Here is a 21,552-nt window from a genome sequence, read left to right as displayed (position 1 = left end):
ACCAACCACACGTTTGTTTGTTGTTTAAATATGAAAATGTGTGTGCGTGTAACAGTTTCCTACATGCATCACTGTGTACCTTGCCTATCAAGAACTATGGAATTTCCCCGTCGCGGTAACGCCCACAAATGTTCTGATTGGCCAAAACTATGTCCCCCTTAAACTTTTCTCACTTGTCATTGGTTCCCGTTGGTGTCAGCAACTTGCTTCCTGCTTCGAGCCGTTTGTTATTGAAGCGGAGCTGCCTAGTTAAATGTCTGGAAATGTTGACGGACGCCAAAGTTGGTGAAGTTGGTGAGTATCTGATGATGGTCAAGATGTAATTACGTAACTTGTAATCGAGAATTTGGCAGAAAGTTAAGCGTTTATGCTTTTTTAAACATTTTTTTTTACGAATGAATCATATTTTGTAACGTACATGAATGAGGAAAGGTTTTTAAGGTAACGTTAGAGTGGGTGCTGTGCGTGTGGGCGAGGAAATGTTAGCGCCTGTTTAGCTAACCTAAGTTCTACCGTTGCCATACTTACACAGTGAAGAGACGGAAGGACCCAACGGTCAACTTTACCCTCCTGTCGTCCCTTACTGGCTTGTAATACGTACGTTTCTGAATTTTACAGGTGAAATGAGTGGTTTCGGTCCTCTGTGACACGCACACACACACACACACACACACACACACACTCTAAAAGAAATGTCAGGAGCCCACGAACAAGGCAGGAGGCGCCGCCCCCCCAAAACGTTCTTGATATCGACCAACCTGAAGGTCCAGGACCAGCTGGAAGGAGCCATCCGGCTGCAGAGGGGAAACATCTGCCAGGAACAAGATGCGGGCAGGAGCAGAGGGGACCAGCTGTGGGTGAAGGTATGAACACACACACACACACAGAATCACATTAACTTTATTTATCACTAAGTACAATACACGCCCAGGATGTTGTTTTTTTTTGTCTTGGTGCCTTTTGTACAGGAACATTTTGACAACTTGTATAACTCACAGTGACATAAGCAAATACTTGCAGCCATTTTTAAGACATGCATATGAAAACAACTAGGACAAGACACACAAAGGTTTTTATACTTTATTGCAAATACTTTCAAACAATATGTTTTACTTGTGTAACAGAAAAGGGTTCAATGATTTAAGAAAGCTTGTCAGATTGGCAAAATTCGAGTCAAACTGCCACATAGATTTTAACCTCATGGTTTTTAATGGAACGCCTCAGGACTGCCCCCCACATAGTGTAGTGCCAGTCCTAAAGGGGCTAGACGTCTACTAAACTGTCACTTTTCAACTCCATTTAACCTAAATTTAGCCCAGACGGCTGTGGACGATTTAGACGTGTTTTAAATGGCTAATCAACCTAAAAAATTGCTCAGTGGGATTAGTTACTTCTTTTTCGGGGTATTGTAACCAGTAGTAATGGCGAAATTAAGCTTTCTGAAACATTACGGTTTTCCAACTCACCACATTGAAAATGGGTTCAGTACTTGGAGACAATACATATTGACCTCTACTGGTGAGCAGAGTGTAACACAGTAAACTACAGTAGACAAATACTGATAATTTGGGTGGTACGTATAGCCCAGAAGCTAGATCTTACCCTCCCACAGGTAGACTCAGGTTCGTTTCCACTTATGTGAACATGTGTTGACTTGTCATTGACTTGTGTTATTCAGTGTTTCAAGCTTGATAATGAACTATTGAGTGTGAGAGTGAATATTTTTTGATAGTAAACGCAAGCCAGAAGAACAAAAGGGATAAATAAAGACAACCAAAGTGATAATGTGGAAGAGTAGGGAGAAAGTGCTTAAGGACAGACTGCCACTGGTGAATGGTGATTGGTGATTCAGTGATAATGTTGTGAAATATATTATGCTATTACATGAAATGTGCTGTACAAATAGATTGATTTGGTTGGCCATTTAGGCCTATGGGCTATGTCTGTTTCAAACAGAAATCACATGAAAGTGTTATTTAGGCAAAGGCATTTGGGTAATATGGCAACCTTGTTAGGATAAATTCAAAGTATCCCCACACTGGGGAACGTCAGCTCCTCTTTCTTTCTGGCTCCATCATGATACAGAAATAAATGCAATCTAATTGACTCTCCACGACGACAACTATGCACACACCTATTACTACATACCACAAAACTTGTTACATGATATTCCAACACCATCAAACATTATGATTTCTAAAAAAAATACTTCTCCATTCTCCATGATTAACCTTGCTGTTTATTTTGGTTTTCATCTTACAATTATCCCACTATTTACTTGAATGTTGCTCTTTTTCGTCTCTGTCCTCCTATCTGAATTGAATCCCTGTTTATTATTGTTTCATTGCTTTTTAAATTCAAATTTTGAGTATACTGCTTTTATTTTGTCTGTGAAAGCACTTTGTAAACTCTGTTTTAAAAGGTGCTATATAAATAAAGTTATTATTATTATTATTATTATTGTTATTATAGTTATTGTTAATCTTGAACAGGCTCTCTGAGCCTACTTGGGCTCGAGGCTTGGGACTGTCCTGGTTGTCCCAGGCTGCTGACAGTGATAAAGCATCAGTGAAAAAAGATAGGTAGCACTTTTGTTTGGTACATTTGTGATATTGGGATAACCATTTTGTCCACCCAATGGCCATTAGAGAGAAGTTAAAACATGAAAATCATAACTATCAAGAAATGCAGTTCTTTAGATGCAGTTTGTTGTGTGGTCGAAATGCATTTGAGTGATTTTGGTTATTATCTGATTGATTGATTGATTGAATTTATTTGATGATTAAAAAAAAACACATAACACTGCATTGCAGTCATTACATACATTAAAAATCAGCGAGGAAAAAAACACAATAAAGCCTGAAGGCTTATTTCCATTGCAGTCCTCAAGTATAACACTTAACACAACACAAGATAAAAGCAAAACAACAAGACAGCAAGTGAAGACAATACAATCAACATATAAATAACTAGCAGGCGGTGGGGTAGCTATGTCAACATGCTCATGTTACATGGTATTTTGTAACCATTTCTTTGAGGCCACTTTAAACGTGCTCTGTGAAACACTCAATTTCAAATTTGTGGGCAGATTATTCCACTGTACTGCTGCACTGTAGAAAAATGTGTTTTTGCCCATTAGGCTATCTGTAGAATCTATGCTAATTAATATTGAACATGATGTGGCATGCCACTGACAAATGGCAGTGGTGTTTTCAGTTAGCATATAGCTCCAGTTCATTAAAAGACAAAGACACAGCTCTTCATAGACATCAAAATTTATTGGCAGATTGCTGGGAGGGCCAGACGCTCCTTCACCAGTTTAAATCAGTGTGTGTGCTGGGAGGGCCAGACGCTCCTTCACCAGTTTAAATCAGTGTGTGTGCTGGGAGGGCCAGACGCTCCTTCACCAGTTTAAATCAGTGTGTGTGCTGGGAGGGCCAGACGCTCCTTCACCAGTTTAAATCAGTGTGTGTGCTGGGAGGGCCAGACGCTCCTTCGCCAGTTTAAATCAGTGTGTGTGCTGGGAGGGCCAGACGCTCCTTCGCCAGTTTAAATCAGTATGTGTGCTGGGAGGGCCAGAAGCTCCTTCACCAGTTAAATCAGTGTGTGTGCTGGGAGGGCCAGACGCTCCTTCACCAGTTCAGCAGTTCATTCACCAAGTCATCGTATTCACTGGAATAGTCGAGTGGGTTGCCATCAGTTTTCACGTTGGTGTGTGAACTGGGAAAGCCAGATGCTCCTTCACCCGTTCTCAAGTAAGCGTCTCAACTGGGATGACCAGGCGCTCCTTCACCAGTTTTCATGTCAGTGACTGCACTGGGCAGGTCGTCTTCACTGGAAGAGTCCCATGGGCTGTCATCAGTTTGGACGTTACTGGGAAGGCCAGACGCTTCACCAGTTTTCAGAGCAGTGTCTGCACTGGGAGGGCCAGGCACTCCTTCACCAGTTTGCATGTCATCGTCTTCACTGGAAGAGTCCCACGGGCTGTCACCAGTCTGCAAGTTACTGGGAAGGCCAGACGCTCCACCAGTTTTCTGAGCAGTGTCTGAATTGGGCAGGCCAGACGCTCCACCAGTTTTCAGAGCAGTGTCTGCACTGGGAAGGCCAGGCACTCCTTCACCAGTTTGCACGTCATCGTCTTCACTGGAAGAGTCCCACGGGCTGTCACCAGTCTGCAAGTTACTGGGAAGGCCAGATGCTCCACCAGTTTTTACGTCAGTGTCTGCATTGGGCAGGTCGTCTTCACTTGAAGAGTCCCAAGTGCTGTCATCAGGTTGAATGTTACTGGGAAGGCCAGACATGCCACCAGTTTTCAAGTCAATGTCTCCACTGGGAGGGCCAGACACTCCACCAGTTTTCAGGTCAGTGTCTGCACTGGGAGGGCCAGGCGCTCCTTCACCAGTTTGCACATCATCATCTTCACTGGGAGAGTCCAACGGGTGAGTGTGTGTACTGGGAAGGCCAGGCGCTCCTTCAACAATTTTCAGGGCAGTGTCTGTACTGGACAGTTCAGTGTCTGAACTGGACAGGTCAGTGTCTGCACTGGGAGGGCCAGGTGCTCCTTCACCAGTTTTCAGGTCAGTGTCTGTACTGGACAGTTCAGTGTCTGAACTGGACAGGTCAGTGTCTACACTGGGAGGGCCAGGCGCTCCTTCACCAGTTTTCTGGTCAGTGTTTGCACTGGACAGGTCAGTGTCTGTACTGGACAGGTCAGTGTCTGCACTGGACAGGTCAGTGTCTGCACTGGGAGGGCCAGACAATCCACCAGTTTTCAGGGCAGTGTCTCCACTGGGAGAGCCAGGCGCTCCTTCACCAGTTTTCTGGTCAGTGTCTCCACTGGGAGGGCCAGGTTCACCCGTTTGTCCTGCTGTGTCTGCACTCCTTTTTCCTCTCCACTTTTTCAAGAAGCCAAACAGCCGCCGCTTTTTTTTCTTTGGCTGTTCCATCTTCTCCTCAACCTGTCTTTCTCTCTCAAGAAGTTTTTCCTCTCTCTCTATCTGTGCCATCTTCTCGACCTGTCTTTCTCTTTCCAGGAGCTCTATTTGTTTCTCCAGCTGTGCAGCCTTCTCTCCCATCTGTCTCTTAGCATGCCGTTTCTCTTTCGTTAGCTGTGCCAGCTTCTCTTCCACCTGTCTGTCTCTCTCCAGCAGCTTTTTCTCCAGCTGTGCCATCCTCTCCTCCATCTGTCTCTCTCTCTCAATGTGCCTTTTGTCTTTCTTTTGCTGTCTCATCTTCTCCACCTGTCTTTCTCTCTCCAGGAGCCTTTTCTCTTCCTTCAGCTGTGCCATCATCTCCTCCATCTGTTTCTCTCTCTCAAGGTGCTTTCTGTCTTTCTTCAGCTGTCTCGTCTTCTCCATCTGTCTTTCTCCCTCCAGCAGCCTTTTCTGTTCCTCTAGCTGAGCCATCTTCTCCTCCACCTGTCTGTCTGTCTCCAGCAGCTTTTTCTCGAGCTGTGCCATCCTCTCCTCCATCTGTCTCTCTCTCTCGATGTGCTTTTTGTCTTTCTCCTGCTGTCTCGTCTTCTCCAACTGTCTTTCTTCCTCCAGGAGCCTTTTTGCTTCCTCTAGCTGTGCCATCTTCTCCTCCACCTGTCTGTCTGTCTCCAGCAGCTTTTTGTCTAGCTGTGCCATCCTTTCCTCCACCTGTCTCTCTGTCTCCACCAGCTTTCTCTCTTGCCATGCCATCCTCTCCTTCATCTGTCTCTCTCTGTCAAGGTGACTACTGTCTTCCTTTAGATATGTCATCTTCTGCACCTGCCTTTCTCTGTCCAGAAGCCTTTTCGCTTCCTCTAGATGAGCCATCTTCTCCTCCATCTGTCTCTCTCTCTCGATGTGGTTTTTGTCTTTCTCCAGCTGTCTCGTCTTCTCCAACTGTCTTTCTCCCTCCAGGAGCCTTTTCGCTTCCTCTAGCTGTGCCATCTTCTCCTCCACCTGTCTGTCTGTCTCCAGCAGCTTTCTCTCTTGCCGTGCCATCCTCTCCTCCATTTGTCTCTCTCTGTCAAGGTGACTTCTGTCTTCCTTTAGATATGTCCTCTTCTGCACCTGCCTTTCTCTGTCCAGAAGCCTTTTCGCTTCCTCTAGATGAGCCATCCTCTCCTCTATCTGTCTCTCTCTCTCAAGGTGCCTTTCATCTTCCTTTAGATGCATCATCTTCTGCACCTGCCTTTCTCTGTCCAGAAGCCTTTTCTTTTCCTCTTGCTGTGCCATCTTCTCCTTCATCTGTCTTTCTCTCTCCAGCAGCTTTTCCTTTTGCTGTGCCATCATCTCCTCCATCTGTCTCACTCTCTCAACGTGCTTAGCTGTGGAAGGTAAGCAGTGCTCCAACTCTGGCAACTTCTGCGCAAAGAAATGAATTTCAGCCGCTCTCAACTCCACATACTCCTTGATGGAAGTTTCCTGAGGTCTCATCTTGGCTTCATCAAACTGTAGCACACCGCTATTCTTATCTCTCTCTCTTTGTGCCATCCTCTCCTCTGTCTGTTTCTCTCTGTCTGAGTAGTACGAGAACTTGTGAAGTTGTGAAGAACTTCATGCTGCTGACAAACTGGCACTTTGCTGCCCGGCATTCCGTGATCATTATGACATCATAATGGCTGTAAATGGGACTTCTGCCAGTATTCACCTTGTTTCTCGGGGACCAGGGCGCTGGGCTGTTGGTCATTTTGTAATCTCACATCTGTTTTAGAGCGGAAGTAGGATTACATCTCGTTTGTTTATGGTGTACGCCACTAGCTAGTTATGTAACCGACTACCCGACAAGTCTAAAACAAAAAAAAGGAGGGCAAACAGATGCAACTTGAGATCTGTTTCATTGTGTTTATTAACACACACACGCACACACGCACGCACACACACACACCCACTTAAACATGTATAGCCTACACACTCAAACACTGCTGATCTAAATTTCGATTAAAGCGTTTACCATTTAGATCACTGATGGAAACTAACTCATGGCTTAGTAACGGTGCAGTCTTATTACTTTTATCCTACATTTTACCATATTGTGCCGTCTTTACACAGCTGACCGGGAGCACAGCAAGGAATTAATCATGATCAATTTCCACAAGCTTCTTTATCCACCTTTTTACCAGGTAGCCTACAATATATTTACACTGTGGGAGGGGACCCGCAGGAACTACTAGATGCAGCAATAAACTTTATGTGGATGATTGTGCAATAGGCTATCATTTCAAAACAATTTATACGTCCGGTAGATTCAGGATTATTATTTAATAATTATGTTAATAATAGACTGCAATTGATTGACTGAGTGCTGCGGAAGCTCACCTGAAAAAATAAGATCGATAAAAGTAGGCTCGTCTGATCAAATCTTACTGATTTAGCCTCCACAAATTTTCAGTCTTTAGGCTCAGGTGGGAGACGAGTCTGGAGCCTGTTAACAGTGAGACCCACAGAGGAGGCAGTGGGTTAAACTCTCCCATCCCTAGAAAAAACACACTACATGTTCATTTAGTAGAATTAATTGGATCTAGGGATGTCCAGCAAAATTGCTGATCGATTTATTGTTTGTTACACGCCGATTAACCTTAATAACGGTTAACGACTGAATTGCGTCATCGCAGCCGGTTAGTCCAACTGGATTTTACGAGCCATAACTGCATCGCCTACATAGACTAATACTGTAGCCTCAGCCTACATAATAATATTCTTATTTTGTTCTTTATGATTATAGCCTCCATTCAGCTTCAATATGCTTGTTAGTGTGACTTAGGCTACGTTGTTTGTCTGGATAATGCTTCGATTCTTAGTGAGTGAGTGTGTGTGTGTGTGTGCTGTGTGTGTGTGAACTATACTAAAGTAAATTGATTTGATCCAATTTGGATCAGATCAATTTGCTTTAGTATAGTTCCTAGTTTAGTAGCTTCATCCAACCACTCCAAGGGACAGTACTACAATGTAATTGGAAATGTGCATGTATGTCATTTCGGGCCAATTTCGTATGTCATCCACCCAGTCAGTAATAGTAGATGGGTACAGTACAGTTACGCCATCCGATCGCCACAGTTTAGATGATGTATGCTTCCATATTTCATTTATTGTTTCCATATTGACAAGCAAGCAGACAAGATAGTCGGCAGCGTTTAACCAGAAGGACGATGGCAAAGTGGGCGGAGCAGTTAGACACCTGCTTTCACCTGTCCTAGAAGGTATCCCGCATGTTGTTGACGTGACGTTGAACTGACGTTGAGTTTATTAGAATTTAACATTTTTTCACAAACAAAGTAAAACCAGATTACTCTTCTCACTGTGAATGGCTCCACAATTGGCCGATTGTCCAGTTTCTGATGCTTATGGAGAACTCCGTATGGATGTGATTCTACAATACTTCAGCAAAAACTTACTTAAATAAAAGTAAAATTACTGACTTTAAAAAAATAGGCTACTATAAAGGTACAAGGACATAAAAAAGCTACTCAATTACAGTAACAGGAGTAGCCTCAATGTAATTAGTTACTTCCACCCTTGCTAGTAAAGTGATTTATATATATATTTTTTTTTTAAAGATTTATTTTAGGCATTTTATGCTTTATTGAGAGATAGTGTGAGAGAGAGACAGGAAGGTATGGGAGAGAGAGGGGAGGACATGCAGCAAATGACCGCGGACCAGATTTGGACCCGGGTCGCTGCAGGAAGTACTGAGCCTTATGTGGTACGCGCTCTACTCGGTGAGCCCCGAGTGATTTATATTATTAACACAACAAAAGGAAAAGAGTGTTGTGTGGGTTCTTCTGTGTCTTCGGAAAGGGCAATAAGCAAAAATAAGATCCGTCCGAAGATCCAAGATCCGAAGATAGAGGCTTACTTTATCCAATCAGAGTGCCTCTATGCTTTTTATTATGATATTCTGCGACATCAACGTCAAACAGCTACCCTACTCCACTACAGAGAGACAGACCAACTCTAGCTGTGACCATACTGGCCCACATGGTACAGGGAAATCAGGAAATCATTTAGTGCAAGGGGACAGTGCATGATATACCATAAACAGTAGAGTATTCAATAAATGTAAAATATAGAAGATTCATTGTGTAAAAGTGTTATCGTTTTGTCAACCAAGGAATTGCGTTACCTACTATTCTGTAAGAAGCAGCGTTGTTTTTTTCTATTGTTGTATTATCTGTGCATGGCACGACCAGGGTTTGTGGTTCAATTTTTACTTGGGCCACCCATCCTAAAAAATGTGTATAATAATGGTTCAGCGTGGCATTTTGGATACAAGCGTCCACCACGTGTCATAGAGTGGCTTTTTTTCAAATGGTGGATGTCTCATTTCGGATCAAAACTTCTCTCCCCTCATATTTCCCCTTTCTCTTCCCACCCCTCTCTCCATGCCTGCCTTTCTCTGTTCATCCTGTTTTCCCTCAGGTATTAGACAGCGGCATCATGGTAAAGTTAGAGAAGAAGTTCCTGGTTGAAGTCCCTACTGACCTCAGCGGTCTATTGGAGCCTGTATCTGACCCGGAGTCCCGCCTCAAATTTCTAAGTAATACTAACATTTACACTTACATTAATAGTAGTAGTAGTAGTTGGAGTAGTAATGATGATCCTAGTATTATTATTATATTATAGTAGTAGTAGTAGTAGTAGTGGTAGTAATAATCTTGATTCTGGTAGTAGTAATAATGATGATGATCATCCTAGTAGTAGTAGTAATGATTATCCTAGTAGTAGTAATAATCTTGATTGTAGTAGTAGTAGTAGTAGATGATAATCCTAGTAATAGTAATGATGATGTAGTAGTAGTATTAATAATGACAATAACAACATCACTTTCCAAAACATGTTGACAAAGCCACACTTTAACCTGACTTTCCAGGTAACCCTGGGAGGCTTCAGCGATTGGCTGACTTGCCCATGGGCGCCCCGTTGTGGGTCCAGATCGGCCAACCAGATGAGCTGGCGGAGGCGGAGCTTAGATACAGAGGGCCGCTGACCAGGGGGAGCAGCGCTGTGTTTTTTGGGGTCCAACTCAAGGTAATCTCGCTCAACACAAGCCTGTAGGGAGTTTGGAAGCTTGGATTTAGCTTTTCCCCTCTCCTTATGTCACTCTCCCTCCTTCTCTTTTTGTCGCTCACACTCTTGAATGGTTTGTCGCTCTTGTTCCATCTCTCTCTCACTCTCACTCTCACTCTCTCTCTCTCCCTCTCCCTCTCTGTCTCTCGCTCTCTCTCTCTCCCTCTCCAGGGTTCGGCGGTGGGTAGAGGAGTGAGTAACGGCTCCTATAAGGGCCACCAGCTCTTCATCTGCCCCGAATCCTCCGCCCTGTTCCTCCCGGCCAATCATGTCAAGCTACGCCGCTGGTCCCGCTCTGACGAGCATGACCAAGCCCGGGAACGAGACCACCACCACAGCAACAGCAATCACCCCAACAACGGTTACCATAGCAACAACCACCACCCGAATCAGCAACACAATCTTCGGAGTAGTTTCCACCAGCATCAGCCCGTTGGTCCTCCTCAGCTGCCTGCCTTTAGTGTCCTGCCTCGGACCGCAGAGTCTGCGCCCGTCAGCGCCCAGATCCCGGTCCCGGTCCAGGTAAGAGGCCCCGCATCGCCTCCTCCATTCCAGGTCGGCCAGCGGGTGTGTTTCCCTCTGCAGGACACCGTCCATGGGGGGGAGGTGCGCTACTGCGGGCTGCTGCCTGGCCGGGCCTCGTCAGGGACATACGTCGGAGTCCTGCTGGTCAGTAATACTACAGTACTTCTAATACAGGAGATTAAACTATAGGAAGAATTTGGTCCCAAAATGAGATTTGCACCATTTTGAAAAAAAAGGACAGCTACTCTTACAAACTTGCACAAAATCAAAAGAAACAGTTGTGGTATAGAAAACTGTGATACTCGCTCTAAGATTGAAAGCCTGATACAGTTGAAGACTGCTCTAGTGAACAGATATGTATATTAGGGCCACACTGTTAATGCTAAGATCTAACTGTAGTGGGAATTTCCTTGCCTTCTGCAATTTCCACATTGCAGAAGGCATGGTTGTTTTTTCCTCAGAGGGAAAGTTGTTCCAGACAACCTCCTAAACAAGTTTTTCTGGTGCTGTGCAGAATTCCAGGCCTACAGATCAAGTTGCATGTTTTAGAAAATCCTTCATGATGGTCAAACTGAGAAAATCTGAAGCTTTTCCCTCTGCTTGTTTATTTTTTTAAGTGCTAAAAAACATTTTTCTTGTAATGTATAGAAAGCTGTGCTCTTATGTATTACAATTCATATTGCAGGAAAAATATTCAGCAGAAAAACAACTTGTATACCACAGTCACTCTTATTGAGTGCATGGAAACCACAGTCACTGCATAACAACCGCTGCATTTGTGTGCGCATGATGGTGTATTGTGCAAGTCAGTCTGTGTCTTTGTGATTGACCTTATTAGTTTGTTCCTAATTCCCTTTGTGTTTGATCTTATGAGTTTGTGTTGTGCATTACAGGACGCTCCGGTTGGTAACTGGGACGGACTTTATAAGGGAGAGAAGCTCTGCCACATTCCTTCCCTCCTCTATGGACAGCTATTGCCGATCACCATGGTCTCCCCAGGTACAGCAACCTTTTTATATGTACAAGGCCTTGGACACTGTAGTTTAGTTATTTAGCGGTTTGACAGGACACATGGTTGTTGGTTAACACATTGGCTGTCCTAAGAATCAAATTTTCACTTTTAAGTTACAGGACAGTGTCTTGAACCACTAGGCTACCCTGTCGCCTTATGTTTAAGATTCAATCAGCAATGTATTTTAACATCTATCTATATTGTAGGCATTTTAATTAAAGTTTATGAAGAAATTGTCCCAGAAAAAAAGTCTTCTTAAAACGTTGTAAACCAATTGTTACTCAAAATACATTATTTTACACCAGCATTTTTTGAAGAAAGCAAATGTTTTACAGCCTCAAAATACATTTAAAACTCATATTTTGCTGTCACATACTGTTGGCCCTTGTCTAAAAAGGTGATAAAATACATTTCAGAATTGAAATAATAAATGGCTTCAGTCCAGCAAATCCAAAGGCAGTAGTGGGGCAGCAGTGTTTCAACAGAAGGCATCAGACTGAAATCACAAATCAGGGCTCTAATGAGTCTATCTTCGTCTTATCTTCATCTATCGTCTTATGATCCAGCAAACCAATCCAAGTATTACTGTATTACCGTAGTTCTTCTACTCCATACTTGTTATATCTGACTCGCTTTAATCACAAAGACAATAAATGTACAGGGATTTGTCTTGGTGACATGGCGCAGAGACATATTGACAGCTCACACATTCACCGTACATCCTGACACACAATGGAAGTACAGCAGGCCCTCATATGCATTGTGTAAATTCAAAATATTTTGTATGCAGCCTGGAAAGCAATGCTTAACTCTTATGTGCCATTTCTGTTCCCTCAGAGCCCAAGTCGCACCGTCACATCCCACCCGTCCAAAACCCCAAACCCATCCTGAAGCCCGTTCCGCCCCCCGTCTCTAAACCAGCAATATCTCCCACCTCTGCTCCTAAAGTCGCCCTGATGCCCCCTCAGCTCATCCTTGCCAAACAAGCGCCCAAACCCCCTCCGCAACCCCCGCCTAAACCCACCCAGAAGCCCCTGCTGCCTCCCCCCGTCCCGCCTCCCAAACCCCACGGCCCGCCCTCGCCGACCGTCACAGACCAACCGCAGCCCTCGAACGGCGCGCACGGCCCTCCCTCTCCGCTGAGGTCGCCAGGTAACGGTGAAGATGCGGGGGAGAACGGAGAGACGGGATTGGAGGTTGAGCTGGAGGTGGGGTCGATGGTCGAGGTGAACGACCCGCCCCTTTTTGGGGTGATTCGCTGGATTGGACGGATCAGCGGGATTCCAGAACTGGTGGCGGGAATTGAGCTGGTAAGGTAACAGCTTCAGCTTCAGTAGTGTTGGTCTTTGTCAGCTACTGTCATTTGGCACAAAAACTATACAAAAGCCTTTTGTGTTGATGGAAATGTCGCCTTGTTTTATCTTGCTTGTTGGACCTGTAGTAATTTTCTGCAGCTTCAATCTAGTCCAACCAATCTACTCATGACTATCCTGATGTTTTCTGTTTTATTTGCTATTCTATTTATGTATATTTTATTTTGTCTCCCTCTCTGCTTTCCAATTGTCTAGATGAATAAAAAATGCTAGAAGTGCGTGGATGGCCCACTCTCCTAAAAAGAAAAATACTTATCTATGTGTCCCTAAACATGGAGGGCCAAGGGTTGAATTGGAATATGGATGGTGGGCAGTGGGCCAAAAAAAATAAATAAATTGGGTGTTGGTTATTTAGAAGTAGCAAGGAAGCACTAGCTTCTATAGGTCTTGTGTCACCATGATGTTTGCTAATATGCCTTGTATCACTGTAATCACTCCTCCAGCATCATTAAAGTTGATCAAAATAGACCAAATCAAACAACAGTCAAACTTGAATGCTTTGGAGTGCCCAAAAGAATATCGTGGAGGCCCAAATTTGGCTCGCAGGCCTTGTTTTCATTGGCCCTGGTATAATCAAATCCTCTGTGTGTCCCAGGACCAGGAGCTGACCGCTGGAACAGATGGTAGTTACCTTGGCGAACGTCACTTCCGTTGCCCAGCCAACAAGGGGCTGTTCGTCAAGCTTCGCAACTGCAGGCGGGACTCCAGGTTCCCAGCCCCCGAGACGCCTGTCAATCAAGTGGAGCGGTGCAACTCAATAAGTAGGCGTGTGTATGTGTGTGTGTGAGTGAGCATGCATAAGAGTTAGTGTTTGCATATTCCTCATTTAGCTTCTAGTATCTGTGGATTGTCATATCAGAATCGGTTTTGGCTTTACTGGCCAAGTAAGTTTGCTATACAAGGAACTGAAACTTGGTGGGTTGCTCATGCAGGTCACATTAAACAAAACGGAACACAAAATTAAAACTAGTATAAAACATTAAAAAAACAGGTCTCTTAAAGATGTAGTATATTAGAGAAAGTAGTATACAAGTAGTGTAGGAAAAATATATATACATGCACATGGTCACACAGCCTCACAGTGTGTTTACATGTATTTATAAAGTTAATTGTGTGTGCATGCCAACCATTTATGCATGTGCATACAGTTTGACATCCTCTGTCCCTGTCACTCCCAGCCTTTGCGGACTGGGGCAGTGAGCGGGTGGAGGAACACACTCCTCCGGTGGAGGGGGAGGAAGCCAGGGAGCTCTACCGGGGCTGGAAGAGAGGCATCCAGGGTCACCTCAACTCCTGCTACCTGGACGCTACACTGTTCAGGTAAATACTGTACTCTGCTGTTAGGATAGGACTGTCATGCAATATATGAAATATATCAAATGAAAAAACTGTTTATGCGCTACTATCGAGCTGGCAAACCCAGTTAATTCAAGCATAACATTTCAACAAAACTAACTCTGTAGTTATGTGTTAATGAGGATGTATGTCACATCTTTTAAGTTTGTTAAAGTTTGTTAGTTTCATTGTTCAAACAGTAATTTGTTTGAAACAAGGAAAAAGAGAGGCAGATACAGAAGTTCCCTGATGAAGGCCAGCAGGCCACAACATGTTGGTTCAATGTTTTTAGTATTCCCAGCCATGTAACCAATAAAGGCTTTTTAACTTTTGGAAACGGATGGAGTGCCTTTGACTTTTTCTTTTGATTATCGTTCATTGCATACTCTGAGGATTTTTCCCAATTTTTGTTTTTTCCTAAGGAAAAAGAGAATTTGGAGGCTGAAATTTTTTTTAAACCTCAGTTAACTTTTCTGATGTGTGGGTTAAACAAGAGAAATTACTTTCTCCTGTACCCAGTACATTTTTGTATTAAGTTGATCCTGTGTAGCTTAGAGGGTAGAACTGGCACTGACACTGCTGAGAATCTGGAAACCAGTTCCTACTGAGGCCAGCCACAATAAACATGACATTTATACTGTAACTGTTCAGGGATAAATTCATATTGATGTAACAAATGTAAGTGTGAGTGAATGTTTTTTCTGTGATTGCCTCCCTTTGTCTCTTTCTCTATCTTTCTTTCTTTGTCTCTCCCCTCCTTCTCCATCTCTCCCTACCTCCCTCCCTCTCTCTCTCCAGTCTGTTCTCCTGCTGTAGTTCGGCAGACTGGGTGTTGCTCTGGCCTACTGATCCTGAGACGGACCGCCACTCCAGTCAGGCCCAGGACCTGCTGCGCTGCGAGATAGTCAACCCCCTGCGCAGGTCTGTGTGTTTGTGTCAGTGTACATATGTATTTCACTCATATCAGATTGTGTACAGGATATACACTATAGGTATATGCTTTTTCTCTCTTTGATATGCTACTGGTACTATTTTTATTCCTTCTACGAACTGTAATACTATTGCAACTGCAACTATTACTGGTGATACAGTAGTACTAGTATTACTACTGCTGCTGCTGCTGCTACTACTACAACTACCACAAATAATAATAATAATGCATATATATCCACATCAGACGCAATGTGACATGTTTTAAAAGTCTACTGTATGTACTTTTGATTTGCCACTGAAACTTTTTAATGGCATTTATTGGAAATGCTTTTGATGTAAATGTTTGATGTAGATGTGTTTATGTTTAGATTTCAGGTTTTTTGAGACACACTACTGGCATTTATTTATGAGAGATTACAGTGTTTTTTTCTGTTAAGTTCCCACTGCTGTTTGTGTTACTGATCACATTCCTGTTTAGTGTATTTCCTAACACACGAGGCCTCATTGTCCTGAAGTATGCATGTTCTGGTATGTTTCCCAGTTTTGGCTATGTGTGTGCCAGCAAAACCATGGCCTTGAGACGGCTGCTGGAGGCTGAGAACAGTGACACCGGCTTCACCGATCAGGAGAAAGGTCTGTCTGTGTGTGTGTGTGTGTGTGTGTGTGTGTGCCTCTGTATTCCTATCTACTGTATATACTGTAACAGTCCCCCCAGAGGTTTATGGGGGTGCATCTATCATAACTGCAGAACATTTTCAGTGTGTGTCTGCATGTACTTGTGTGTGTGTGTGTGTCTGTCTGTGTCTGTCTGTGTGTGTCTGTGTCTGTCTGTGTGTGTGTGTGTGTGTCTGCACATAGTATTTGAGGAATGCTGTCATGCTGTTGTTCTGTCTGTCAGATCCTGAAGAGTTCCTCAACAAGCTTTTCCAGCTCCTCCGAGTCGAGCCGCTCCTCAAGATCAGGTGACCCCACCACACTCGCCACACTGTCAGTCGCTACGTTTGCATGCACACAGAAACCCGACTATTGGCCATATTCTGGTTAAAGTTTATTCAGCTTAACCTTAAAATGTCATCAGAAGCTGAGCTCAGTTTTGTTCAACATGGTGGACAACATGACGCTGCAGGCAAATAGTGACATGGATTAAACACTGAACTTTAACACCAACTACGTCGTTTGGGGGTCAGATTTTTCTCACACTGATGGTTCACCCACGTATTTCTTGTGTCACTACTCTGGTGTGAAAGGGGTATCAGGTGTGTGATCACGCCTACGGTTTGTTTTCTTTGGTCTGAACAATGGAAAAGTTTACTTTGTTGCATCAGGGTCACGACAAATCCTCAAAAGGCTTCAAATTTCCCCTCATCTTGACTCCAATTTGGTGCCAACTCATGATCCACACAGGTCTTCTGGGTACTTGCTTGCTACAAATCTCTTTTTTGTTTCTTGGTTTTGCAGAGTTTCTCACCCTTACTATTTTACAGTATGTTTACAGAGAAGATAGGTAAATATATAAACATCAACATGGCAAACATTGTTTTTTTATCTGGTTCAGCAGCTATCAAAAAAACGTGTTGTTTCCATGGGAATCCAACCTGTAAGGGGACAAGTGTGTACCGTAGCACTAACATTTAGCATGTACGCTAACATGTTTTCCCCGCATCTCCATACATACTATACTTCTATACATACTCCTCTCCTCTTTCTCAGCTTCTGACACAACTCTTCATCTCTCCCCCTCTCCTCATTCACACACTCTCTCCTCCGCCTCTCCTCCCTAACATTTACCCCTCTCCCTTCTCTCCCCCTCTCCTCTCTTTCAGATCGATGACCCAGCAGCCTCAGGAGTGTCACCTCTACCAGCTCTTCCCTCCCTCGCTCCCCCCGTCTCCCTCCTCTCCCTCGCCTCTCTCTCCGTCCCTCTCGCCCGTCTCTCTCTCCTCGCCGTCGGCCGGCCGGATGCGGGTTGCCAGCGTCCAGGCCCTGCTGGAGTCCTCCTTCCTCCACGCCGGCCTCAAGTTTGTCGAGGTAACAGAAACCATCAACAGATGAAAGCAGGGGAAGGGGGGGTTCAAGATTTCAGGTTGGGTCAGACACACGGCTCCCATTCAGTTCTAATGGGAGATTACTGCTGTGCTGCTTTTTTGAGTTCCTGATCACGTCCATACAAAACATAATTACCTGCTTTTCAGGGTGCATGGATTCACTCTTTTAAGACAATCACTTTATTAAATAAAAATATTGTTATTTATGTATTCATTATTGTAATTCAATCTTCTTTGTTCAGGTTGAATCACAGTGAGTTCAAACCAGTCTTGACGCACTTAATGTGGCTAGAACTGCACTGTTTTGAAATGTGCAATGAAAACAAACGATTGTGATATATTTAAAACTCGCTTCCCATCCAGCTTCCCTTCCATAACAAACATTGTTTGGTTACTGATGTACTTCATCCTGCTTAGTCTCCGTCTCTCATTGTTATTGCTGCCCTTCTTTTTTCGGTTGAAATGTTTAACTTGGCAGCTGGTTAGTGGATTATTTCGGGAGGCTGTCTAATAGTCAGGGAGTTACTGGTTCGATCCTCGGTGCCAACAGTGTCCAGTAGTGCCACAGTGCCTGTGAGCAAAGGCACCTAACTCCCACGTACATATATGTCCCAACATGCTCCAGGAGTGAGTATTGAAACCCAGCCAATAAATGTTGTGACTCAAGCAAGAATTGTGTTTTTATATGTCCTTATCTGTCCTTACATATACATGCATAGGGTTTTCAAGACACTATATAGGGAAAAGTCTGAAGTTCATCATTCAAGATCTCTAAAAAGATCCAGTCTGTAAAAGTATTGTCAGTCAGCCAATGATTTCCATTACCTGCTATCATTCAAAAAGCAGGTATTTGTTTTTATTGTGTGCTACAAATAATTTTGTATGAGCAGGTGGATAGTGAATATGTCATTGTGGAGCAAACCTCTGCATGTTGTTCAAAAATACGAGGATTTGTGTTTTCCTCTTGGATCACTGGTGACATCAGTTACTATCAGACCCTGTATTGATCACTCCACCAGGCCCCGTCCTGCCTCCTACTGCTCATGCCCAGGTTTGGGAAGGACTTCAAGATGTTTGACGCCATCTTGCCCACCCTCAGCCTGGACATCACAGACCTGCTGGATGACAGTAAGAGCAACTTCAGATCAGATCACTTCAGATGTGGTTTAATTCACATCTGGTTTAGTTCACTTCACATCTAGTTTTAGTTCACTTCAGGTCTAGTTTAGATCACTTTGCAGGTTTGTGTTTTGTGTGTTGGTGTTTACTTGAGTTTTTGTTTAACTGCATGCCTCTCTCTCTCTCTCTCTCTCTCTCTCTCTCTCTCTCTCTCTCTCTCTCTCTCTCTCCCTCTCTCTCTCCCTCTCTCTCTCTCTCTCTCTCTCTCTCTCTCTCTCTCTCTCTCTCTCTCTCTCTCTCTCTCTCTCTCTCTCTCTCTCTCTCTCTCTCTCTCTCTCTCTCTCTCTCTCTCTCTCTCTCTCTCTCTCTCTAGCTCTGAGACAGTGCAGTATCTGTCAGGCTGTGGCGGAGTGGGAGTGTCTCCAGTGTTATGAAGATGTGGACATCACTCCAGGCCGGCTCAAACAGTACTGCCAGACCTGCAACACCCAGGTAGACATTAATCACTTTGGACCCCAAACCTCATCAGACTTCACCTCAGAAACTCTTTTTTTTGTATGGAAACTGAACCTGAGTAAACCAAACTTGTATTTTTAGTTCAGTTCAGTAAGGAATAAGCTCGTGTTTGCAGTGACAGCCTGGAAAGAGGAAAGTCCTCCTGAGAGGCAGAGGGCTTCATTAAAGGTGCTACGTGTAACATGTTGACATCAATAAATCATTACTTCATTAATCTTAAGACATTCCTATAATTACCATTACAATAGTCATTGAAAATATTGTCGGCCTCTATACTGCATTTTACATTGTGTGACACTGGGTCAGATCTGCTGGATTGCATTACAGCAGCACGGAGGGAGATTGCTTTATGGCACAAAACTGGAAATGTTTTTGTTTTGCAATTGATACCGATTTTAAGTTCCACTTATTCTGACCGCATAGTTTCAGGGGAACGAGCAAGTACCAACATCCTCTTTGTGAGAAGATGTAAAAAGGTTTATGGGAAATGTGGTCTTCATTTTGAGAAACATGAAATGCTACACGTAACACCTTTAAACTAATGTAATAAAGGGATATAAAGCTGTAATGGAAACATGACCATTGCCTTTCTGAGGACATACAGTACATCTTTTATCCTTCCTGATCTGTCTGTTTATCCATCTCTCATCCATCTGTCTGTCTGTCTTTATATGTTGAACCTGTCCTCTCTTCATCCCTCCATCAGGTCCACAGTCACAGGAAGCGGCTGTCATCGCCCGGGGCAGGTCGGCGTCCCCGGCGGGCCGTGGACCGGCCCGCTGCACGGCACCCGCCAGCGACTGGCCCTCTTCGCCGTGACGTGCATCGAGACGAGCCACTACGTGAGCTTCGTCAAGCACGGGCCCCGCCCCTCGGACTGGCTGTTCTTTGACAGCATGGCGGACCGGGAGGGTGAGACATCCTGACTGACATTTCAATACTGAGATAAAATTTATTTATTTTGAACTGGTGGATTCAAAGTGAATCGACCCCCTATCCTGTTAAGAAACGTCTGTGTAAATTACACATATTCTTTTTTATTCAATTTCTGCTGTATTTTTGTTCTGTTCTGTTCTGTTCTGTTCTTTGTTTATTGTATGATCTACGTTTTTGCGTTCTCACCACGGCAACAACTGGGCTTGAAAAAATTCTATTCTACTGACAAATCCATAATAAATTAAAATTGGCTAGACCAAAGTGATTCACAACACGAACATCCCATAAACACAATATATTAAATAAAGTATGATTAGACTGATATAAGTACATGAAAATAGGCTATTTTCAAGGAAATATTAATGTTATTCTAAAAATATAGTCATTTTTTGTTTATTGTCCAATTGAACTTAAAATTTTAGAATTGTTCTGGAATCGTGGAATCATGAAGGACTCGAGAACGCACCAGAACACGTACTGAGAAAGATCCCTCGTTGTCCTGCTCTCACCCAGGTGGCGAGAACGGCTTCAACATCCCCAGGTGAAGGCGTGTCCCGAGGTGGGCCGCTACCTCAGCCTGTCGGAGGAGGAGCTGAGCAGGGTGGACCCCGCCTCCTTACGGGAGCCCGCACGCCGCCTGCTGTGTGACGCCTACATGTGTCTCTACCACAGCCCCGAGCTCAGCCTCTACAAGTGACACGGATACACAACACACACACACACACACACACACACACACACACATTCACGTACTGGCATCCTGTCTTTGGTTTTACATGTGACTCTCACTTCACCTTAGAAAAGATACCGCAGCCCTGAGATCAGCCTCTACAAGTTATATGGGGACACACACACACACACACACACACACAGAAATGGAGATAATGTGCCTGAATGCCCCCCCAAAAAATGTGACAGGCCTGAAATATACATACACACTTTCCTTCAGGTCTTCGTCACTGTCAGATGAAAACTTAACATCTCCAAAATGTCAGCTTTTCAGGAACAAAAAGCCTTGTTTGCAGCTTGACCACCATTCATTTTTCAGTTTATCCAATGGGGTTTTCAAAAGTTGCATAAACCTGAGATTCTCCAGGTAATCCTTCTATTAAAGTGAAAACATGAAAATTAGGTTAGGTTTTCACATGTGATATTACCCACTTTTTACACACATACAGTACATATAATGTGCCTAAATTGCCCAATGGAAAAAGATATGCAGAACTAATAGTGTAGTGGTAGTTCAGGAGGTGGGTGCACACATGAAGTTGGTATACTGTGACCCCACAATCCTATATAAGTCAATGGTAATTAGGCTGATAGGTGGGTATACTTCACACCTGTGTTTACTCAACTGAATGACTCGCATACACATACTGTACAGACCTAGTGTGCCTATAACTACTCTGAAAAAAAATGTGCCTTACAATATATGCACACTTTACACTTGATTTGCACTCTTTCATTTACGTATCATGTATATTTGTAGACTGGAAAATAATGTGTTATACTGAAAGATTGCACATTAATCTACCCAAGGTGTTAATATTTTTGTATTGCGTATGGGTTGTTTAATACAACGTGTAGCTGCAAAGAATGAAAACAAAAATGTCTTAATAAAGTATTCTATTCTCTTCCATTCTGCATTTTTTGTGTGTTTTCTGAAACGTCTGTCCTCACGTGCCACTAGAGGGCAGCCGTGATGCGATTTCCGCCTTGCC

The 21,552-nt window shown here is 43.7% G+C and overlaps 1 protein-coding gene across 1 annotated transcript; it reads left to right on the top strand.

Annotated features, from left to right (window-relative positions):
* Positions 1-226: 226 nt before the first annotated feature.
* cyld3 (cylindromatosis (turban tumor syndrome) 3) lies at positions 227-21,481 on the top strand. Its single transcript, XM_071529560.1, is given in 19 exon segments — positions 227-294; positions 619-863; positions 9,390-9,507; positions 9,841-9,998; positions 10,209-10,706; positions 11,456-11,561; positions 12,412-12,884; positions 13,543-13,708; positions 14,126-14,267; positions 15,081-15,203; positions 15,757-15,848; positions 16,114-16,177; positions 17,039-17,243; positions 18,280-18,388; positions 18,753-18,871; positions 19,602-19,624; positions 19,626-19,807; positions 20,345-20,371; positions 20,374-21,481. Coding segments are annotated over 18 exon segments (2,931 nt in total). The 5' UTR covers positions 227-294; positions 619-692; the 3' UTR covers positions 20,529-21,481.
* The last annotated feature ends 71 nt before the right edge of the window (positions 21,482-21,552 follow it).

Source organism: Centroberyx affinis, unplaced genomic scaffold (genome assembly GCF_046629955.1).
Source record: "Centroberyx affinis isolate AG114_WGS23_722 - 3 ecotype Tasmania unplaced genomic scaffold, CSIRO-AGI_Caff_v1 ptg001801l_1, whole genome shotgun sequence".
Classification (NCBI taxonomy): Eukaryota; Metazoa; Chordata; class Actinopteri; order Beryciformes; family Berycidae; genus Centroberyx; species Centroberyx affinis.
Note: the sequence above shows the minus strand (reverse complement) of the source record. Positions and strands in the feature narration are given on the sequence as shown.